General features: G+C 31.9%; 1 protein-coding gene across 1 annotated transcript; it reads left to right on the top strand.

Moving 5' to 3' along the window:
• The first annotated feature begins 1,359 nt into the window (after positions 1-1,359).
• Positions 1,360-3,099, top strand: LOC134689857 (uncharacterized). The gene has a single exon (XM_063549826.1). It carries the CDS (start codon positions 1,360-1,362, stop codon positions 3,097-3,099), a length of 1,740 nt encoding a protein of 579 aa, XP_063405896.1.
• The last annotated feature ends 6,150 nt before the right edge of the window (positions 3,100-9,249 follow it).

The raw sequence follows: 9,249 nt of genomic DNA, 5'->3' as shown, positions 1-9,249 counted from the left end.
TCTTTGCTCTGTTCTTATACATCCCGTCATTGAAATGTTGAAAATTTGTGTATTGTTGTACTTTTATTTATGCTAATAAGCTTGGTATATATGCCATTTTGTGCTTCTTTGTTACATAATTGTTTGTTTTTTTAGGGATTAAGACTATAACATAATCATGATAATGTTGACTACTGTGTACTTGACATGTTTACCTATAAGGTCTGTTTATTTTGTTCACGCATCGTTGTCAATATAATGGATTTTGATGCGACTGTCATACAAGGGATACGTCAAGCTAGCTATATACAAGGTTCAATCCTCGGAGTTCAGTATTTTTGTAATAAGTTTTTGCATAGTTTATTCAAAAGAAATGTTCTGCACAAAATAAAGTCTTATGATAAAATATTAAAAAATGACATGGCTAAAATGTATAAATAGAGGTCGGTCATTAACCATATCATATACGTTGACGTATACGCATCTGCAGATATACCAAAAATATATTGTGATCCCGACCTTAAGACTATTATACGTTTTTCCTCTGTCCCTTTAGTATCTTTCGTCCCTCTTTTCCAACAATTAAATCAGCTATACAATTGCATACCAGCATTATAAATTAATCAGTTGCCCATCTGTATTATTGAAAGTATATAAAATAAAAGCTCGGGATCACATAATGTTTATTTGTAAATCTGCAGATGCGTATACGTCAACGTATATGATATGGTTGATACGTCTTTAAATGACCGACCTCTAATACTGACATGAGAGGTAAATGACTCAGAACAGCATAACATATAACCGAATTATCAGGAATTGTTGAAGCTCATTTCGCGTCACAAACAAGGGTTTTTTAATGCGATTAAGTATTTTTGTTGAACTTTACGTGACATCATACATTCGGTTGGTAATTGTATACCATAACACTTTATAACAATTGCTTGTTCACATGTGTACAGTCAAAAGTAAAATCACAAAAATACTGAACTCCGAGGACAATTCAAAACGGAAAGTCCCTAATGAAATGAAAAAATCTATAGGATGATAAAACACATCAAACGAACGGACAGCAACTGTCATGTTCCTTACTTGATCAATAGTTTCTATAAATGATGTCAAAATCGCGAAACATCCCCGTTTATTTTTACTGAATTTTATCAGTATGTGTAAATGGAATACTTTATATCACTAAATTGTAATATCCTCTGTTCAAATAAAACGGATTTTTACAGTGTCAACCAAGTAGCCATTAACTACAGATATATGACAATAAAATCAATATACCAGTAAAATGTTTAAATAATAATACATTTAATCACGTGTTGTATACGTGTGATTAGATATACTATTTATACATTTGTGTACTTCCGTCTTGACATGGATTCGTCGGACTCTATCCAGAAAGCTCAAAATCCAGCTGTATGTCAATTCTGTGACTTTTCAAGTGACATTAAATGGAAATGCATTAATTGTGATTTGTTTCTGTGTGAATTATGTACGAATAAAATTCATAGCAGAATAAAAGGATTGTCAGATAAACACGTCATTATCAATATCAAGGACATAGGAACCCAAGAGGCAGCTGAAACTATCAGAAAAGGTAACATAAGAAACATCGTTTGTTCTGTTCACTTAAACGAACCGTGTTTTGGATATTGCGACGATTGCTCTTTACCTGTTTGTTTCGAATGTTCTATTGAAAACCACAAAGATCACTCTCTGGCTAAGTTAAATGTTTCTTATCAAACTAAATTAGACCAAGCTTTAGAAATAAATACAATCGCAGACAATGCTCATTCAAAAGTTTTAGCTCAGATTTCGAAACTTGAAAATATTGTTATAAGTGGTAATTCGAAATATGAAAAGACAAAACAAGACATTTTAAGCCGAGAAAATTTCCTGAAGAAAGTTGTTGAACAAAAGTCACACAATCTTTTACAAGAGCTTGACAAAACTTGGAAACCAGCCGAACAGAATATTAATAGCGAATACGAAAGATTGAAGAGCATCGCCATAGATCTTGAGAAAAGCCGAAACACAACGAAAGAAGCATTGGAGTCACAGGACGCAACTTCGGCAATGCTTAAGTTTGCATCAACAATAAAACTGCAAATCCCAGATGTGTCAGATGATGCGACCACGACAAAATATATGGAATTTAAGAGAAACGATGATGTTATAGATGTTTTGACAGAATCATTTGGAAAGCTTGTTTCAATGGATTTTGTACCTTTAAAAACATTCACTTTAGATTTACCAACTACTTCACTCGTGAAGATGAACAGTGAAAGTTTTTTTGTTAATTCTAGAAGTGGACGTGTCTTAAAACAAATACAAATCAATGATCAGGACTCAGATTTTCAAAAATTAGAAACAGACTTGCTAGTCGATATCAAAGTTTATTCTTTTGATATCATGGAAGAAAATATTTTTTATATTTCTGTTTTTGACGATACAAAAGTAATGATAACAACACCAAACACGGAGGAAATGAAAACATTTGTTGATTTGTCTCCATTCGTACCGCGAGGAATTCGAATTACAAAAGACAACGAAATAATGGTGGGTATGAGAACACCAGGAAAATTGAACGCAGAGCCCAAGCTAAACAGTGACATCTTGGGAAAAATTGCAATATTCAATTCTATGGGTCAAGAAAATATCAGCTTTCAAATTGATGAGACGTTTAAGTTAACTAGCCCGTCGGTAATTTTGGACAATACTGACAATTCAATTTGCCTCATCGATCTCAAATCTTCATTTAGTGGAAGAATTGTTAATTTCAAGAGAACAGGTGATTTAAATTGGACATATACGGGGTGTCCTGTTTTGAACATTAGTTTGAATCCTTTTTATCCTTCTGATATGGTTTCCTCGAACTCAGGATTAATTGTCATTGTAGATACATGTAAATTAAGTTCAGTTGATGTTCATAAAATGTCAGCTTTACATGTACTTACACCTGAAGGTGGACTTCTGTTGACCAAGTTAGCAGTAGACATTGGAATTATGAACATTATGCAGTGCGCAGTTTTTGACAAGAATGAGAACTTGTGGATAGGATGTTGGGGGCCAAACGCAAAGCATAACTTCCACATGATAAAATTTGTACATTAGTCACATAATGTCAGAAAAACTGTTAAGATTGATTTGATTAATTCATAAAGCCATCATATCATTGAAACGGAATGGGTTACATTTAGGTCGATTATTTTGATATATAAATATATGCGCAGTCATGATTATTATATACTGACTTATTGTTAAAATATAATTATTATAAAAATCTTTTTTTTTTCTGTATCTATAAAAATTACTGGCAAAATACAAGCTTTATACTTCCATATGTGATACTATCGCTCTTGTTATTGAATAACTATTCGTGATTTACTTGTGCTTAGCTAGTCCTGCTCTAGATTTCAGTACGCGGAAAACCCACCATTTTCCACATGAAGAAATGCCTCTTACTACTCAGGAATATGACAGCTGTTTTCCATTGTTTGATGTGTTTGAGCTTTTGATTTTAACTTTCCATAAGGGACTTTTTGTTTTGAATTTTTCTTGGAGGTTGCTGCTTCCCGACTGGGGTATGTAACTGGTTTTGATTACCTACAAAAGTTACTCAGTAAGAATACTAGTAATAATGATATCGCACTTGCTAATTGTACTACTCAATTTTCAACATGATCTTTTCGAGGATGTTTTGACTTTAATATAAACACAAGAGATAATATATGACTGTCATTGAGACAACTTTCCACGAAAGAAAAAATATGGATGTAAGCTAATATAGGCAAAAGTACAGACCTTGTGAAATGCAAAACAAAAGAGTATCGACAGACTGTAGTACCGTTAGAGTGCACAAAGTGTTAAATATGATTTTAATTAACTAATAACAAAATCAATATTTATACCAATGAAGACCTTATTACAATTTTTACTTGGTAACCTTTTGGAATAAGTCTATTCATTTATATTTGGAAGAAAATATTTCGGTGAAAAGAAAGTGTGATAAATAACAACAACATAAGTTATAGTTTTATGTTGCTCTTCTCCCATAAGCATCTCAAACGTTCAGAACAATAGGACATATAGAGTGTGTGGTATATAAAGTTAATTTTGCATAAGTTTTATACGTTAATGAAGTATGTCAATTATCCGTATCTGTTCGAAATAATCTCTTAGACGCCGGAGTTCAAGATAAAAACATGAACCACTATAAAACCATTGCCAAACAGCGAAAATATACACTTTTGAATTAAATGCACTACAATAAATCGTAAAAAGATGTGTTTTTAGAATGTGTATAAAAGTATGCTATTGCTATTTTATTCCTATCAGAATCACAACTACTGACCAGACTAAATTTATCTGCATAGCTACATTTAGGGATTGTTCGCAAGTTGAATTGTTAATCAAATGCTATAGACAAATCTTCTGAACTTTTTTGGATTCGAGAGTCATTGGTGAGTCTTTTGTCGACGAAACACGCGTCTAGCGTAAATACAAAATTTAATCCTGATATCAATGATGAGAAGATTTGCACCTTTTTTGAAACTTTTTCCTACAGGTTTATTATGCCCTTCTTCGAACGAAAGCAGTAATTATCTTACCACCATCACTAGTTATACTGGACGAATATTAAAAAAAATACTAAAGACTATTTCGAGGCACTCCGTCTTCCTCCTTCAGTTATAACAACCGCCATGAAATGTTTAAAAAAGGGAATTATAGATAATTTTAAACTTGATCACTGGTCCCAGGTAGTTTTAAATGAACGCCTTGTCGCAAGGTCTCTCCCTTTTTCTCAGAGTTGCAAGTAGGGTTTTACCATGATTGAGCCATCAGGTAGTAACGAAGTCATTTCGAGGATCGTTTATGATGGATTTTTTTCGATTTTTATTTAATGCAGTTGAATATTATATAGTTTTATGTTTCTGAATGATTAACAATGCCATAATACAATTTTAAATAACTTTTTAGCTGGTTACCTTATTTCGTTCATATTTTTAACTTCCCATGACTGCAACCTGAAATACAAATAAAGTCTGAAATGTGTGAGAAGTTTCAAACTTTCATTCGACTATTCAAAATAGTTCACAGATTAATAATGAGAAAGCACGATTCTGGAAAAAAACACCAATAAGAAACAATATGTATATTAAGAAACAACATCAGCACATTATCCTAGAAATAATTCATTTTGTATATATTTCTAATTTGTGTTTTCTCATTTATAATATCACGTCTCCAATTGTTGAATATTCCAAGAAAAGATTTAACAACATATCGTTGTACTGAAAAATATTTTTCAGTTGTTATAGATATATAGTTAGAAGTACCAGCCTGTCAAATTAGTTTACAGGATATCACATTAGTTTTTCAATATTTTAGTCAAAATGGCCCAGGTCCCATTTCTTATTTAAATCTAAATTGCCATGGTCATATATCACATTTAAGTCTTAATGATGAAGGTTCGGTTTCAAATTTTAGTCTAAATGACCATGGTCTTATTCCACATTTAAGTCTAAATTGCCAATGTCCTATTTCCCATTTAAGCTAATCGCCCATTGTCCCAATTCAAATTTTAGTCTAAATGGCCATGGTCTATTTTCAAACTTTAGTGTAAATAGTTATGGTCCCATTTCACCTTTCAGTCTGAAAGGCCAAGGTCCTGTTTCACATTTTGGTCTGATGGCCACAGTTCTATTTCCAAAAGCACTGGTCGGATATCAGACTTAAGTTGTGAAATTTACTAAATTAAAAAATATAAAGATTGTTATGTTTTATATCAATAAAACATGATTTCAATGACAAAACCGAAAGACAACACCTCAACAATATGCAAATGGAGAAGTTAACTAATGTTTCTAATGCTTAAGCCCACCTTTGACTTTTAATCCTCATCAGATGGGCTCTGCACCGGTTTAGATAATACATTGAAACACTACCTGAAGCAGTTGAATGTCAATTTTTTGAATACAGTGATTTATTTCTCATTGAAATTATATCTAAATGCTGTAGATAATTACCAATGGTAATGCTTTAACTTGTATGTGGAGGGTATCCTTTGAATAGTTCATTGATGGTTTTCCTCATAGTGCCATTTTTCAAGGTGAAACAGGTTAAAAACATTGATGATTCAAATTGTTTTGATAATAAACCTAAACTAGAACACATCGATAAAATAATGAAAGTAGTGGAGTGAAAATGATAACCATACATGCATTTACACATGTTCCTTGGATGTTTTATAAATTACTGTGAACCAAATAATTTTTGTGCAAAATTAAGACAATTACTGTAAGCCAAATACTTTTCGTAACTTCCCCTGTGCTAAAATCAGACAATTACTGCATACCAAATTATTTTTTGTGACTTCCTATGTATGCAAAAACAAGGCCAATATTGATTGTTGCTGATATCAATATTTCTAACATTAATATATCAGGAAAAGTTTAAATTGCAACAATAAATTGTCTAGCAGTCTAGATGAACAAAAACAAGTATCGGCTACAAACAAGTTGGTTTAAAATATAATCCGGCTATATATATTTTTACTGAACTGAATGACCTGGAAATGTTGAGTGCTAGTTTGTTTTCTTTTCAGTACATCAGTTACATTTATATATGTAAGAAAGTGTTTTCAAAACAACAAAGATTTTATAAGTCAACCTTAGAAAATGTCAAATTGTGAGAAATTACATTACTATATAAGTACATGTTTAATTGTTGCGAATGAGTAAATATCTTGGTTATTGAGGAGGTCCATTGTGTTTATGATCTGTGCATTTTACAGTATTATTTATATGTGTAATGATATTTTATCTGTTATATTTTCTATTTATTATAGTTAATGATAAGCACAAATTAAAATGGTCACACACACAATTCTGTTGTTATATTTTCTGACTATTTAAAGTTATTATAGTATAGTAACTTGACAACAAGAAGAAGTTATAACATTAATATTACTAATTTTACACAACAATCAGTGTCTCATTAGATTGCTCAAATAAAAATGGTCACACACACAGGGATGCTTACCCCTTGGCAGCATCCGATATCACCACCCTGTTTTGCAGGGTTCGTGTTGCTCAGTTTTAGATTTACCTAGCCCTTTGGGCCAAGAAAGGATTTGTATAGTAAGACTACAAATCCTGGTGCCAAGTGAGCTTTTTTATCACTTGGTAACCATCTTTGTTGTCGTCGTCTGTTAACTTTTACAAAAATGTTCTCTGAAACTGCTGGGCTAAAATAAACGAAACCAAAGGGTATATTGTTTTAAAAATGTATCTGATGACCATGACCACCATCATCAACAGAGATGGCTGCCATTGGTAAAAACGGAACATGTGGACAAAATGCAGTTTTGGCTTACAGGTATATCTCTGAAACTAAAGCAATCCAAGCAAATGGAGGGTAAAATTGTTCATCAAGTCAAGATCTATCTGCCTTGAAAATATCAGAAGCATCAAACAACCCATTGTGAGGTTGCTGCCCATGAATTGGAAATTTTGCTGTTTTGGGTTATTATTTTGAATATAATAAAAGTTAAAGATAAACTGTAAACAGCAAAATTGTTTAGTAAAGTAAGATCTACAAATGAGTTAAACATGACCAGAATTGTTAACTTAACCCATAGAGTTTTGCCCTTTTGAAGTGAATTTTAACAAAAGTTTTTCCTCTGAAACTACTTGGCCAAAGTCATTATAGATAGAAATAATTGTAAATAGCAAGAATGTTCAGTAAATTAAGATCTACAAACAAGTCATTATCACAATAACAGAATTTTATCATGAGTTCTTTTTTGGGATACGATTGCTGTCAAGCAATCTGTAGACTTTTACCGTTGACCCTATGATACACTCCCTCACGTCATTCGTTTTATTCTAAACATTCAGCAACATCTTAGATTCTTATGCTTGTGTTGCTTTAAGAGGTAAAAACAAGTAAAACAATTGAACATAAACAACTTTCCTGTAATGTTTTACTCATAATCTTCATGTGTGATATTTTCCTTGAATTATATGCGTGTTTTTAACTATACGGAAAATCAGAATTAAACAGCATTTATATTTAGTGTTTTTATAAATTTAGAAACACGTCAGAGGGAATTCCCAAATTTTGATAACTTGCGAGAGTTCTCTGAAAGCCGATCGATAATTCTATTTCTGTCACAAGAACTGAAGTGGAGTATTTCTATATTTTACCGTTATGAAACTGATATTTGATACTGTACTCTCATAAAGAAATGGAGAACCATTCATCATATCATTTAATAAACGTTCTTGTTCCAAATCGCAAGTCGCGGTTTGTTTATGTATTAATGCCCATGCGTGGTCTCACTAATTTGAGACAAAAAGAATTGTAGATCGAGACAAAAAGCGTCAAGAAGCGACAAAAAGAATAATATTAGCAACAAGAAACTATTTAGCTACAAGAAAACATTTTTATTTATATTACTTACAAGTGTGGACACAGATGAGTGTGGATAGTGTGTTTGGATGTTTGACAGTGTCTTATGACAATAAAGTTCTATGTTTTTCCTATATGGTGTTAATAACTGTGTTGCACGGTGACAACCGATCTGAGCATTAGGAGTGTTATTTATTTGATATTTTTTTATGTTCAATACAGACATGGGGAGACAGTAATTACATTAGTTACCAAATGATTATGATAGAACATGTTCTACATCTTTGGTTTTAGATACATTTTGTAACTGGGAATTGTTAATTTCTGTGTCGATTTGGTCTCTTGTGGAGAATTGTCTCATTGGCAATCATACCTCATCTTTTTTTTTTATATGTATTTGCTTACTATTGGTATGGTTCTATTTACATTACTTTGTGGTGGATCGTCAGTATCATTAGTAAAAAAAAATTAAAATGTCGAATTTCTTCCTCAGATTAGAATACATTTATTGGTTTTAAGTAATGACAATGGCTTAAGTCTGACATGATTATTGGGGCTAAATAAGATCGGAAGTAAACCTCTGTGCTGATTTATATCAATTCTTTATATCTCCTCCAAAGCTGGTCGAAGCAAAGACAAATTTTGACCAAAATAAAAATGATTTCACCAAAAGAACCTTTGTGAGCATGCTTCAAAGACTCATAACTGCTTCAAAAGTAATCTGATCGAATTTGAAGCATGTCAAGCAGATATCATCAACATCTACTTAATAAGTCTTAAAATATGTCTAAATACCTAAAAAGCTATTTAGTACTCAAAATGTATTGCAAAATTATTCCTTTTCATTTT

This window comes from Mytilus trossulus, chromosome 11, assembly GCF_036588685.1.
Source record: "Mytilus trossulus isolate FHL-02 chromosome 11, PNRI_Mtr1.1.1.hap1, whole genome shotgun sequence".
Classification (NCBI taxonomy): domain Eukaryota; kingdom Metazoa; phylum Mollusca; class Bivalvia; order Mytilida; family Mytilidae; genus Mytilus; species Mytilus trossulus.
The sequence above is the reverse complement of the archived record's forward strand: the minus strand, read 5'-3'. Positions and strand labels throughout refer to the sequence as shown.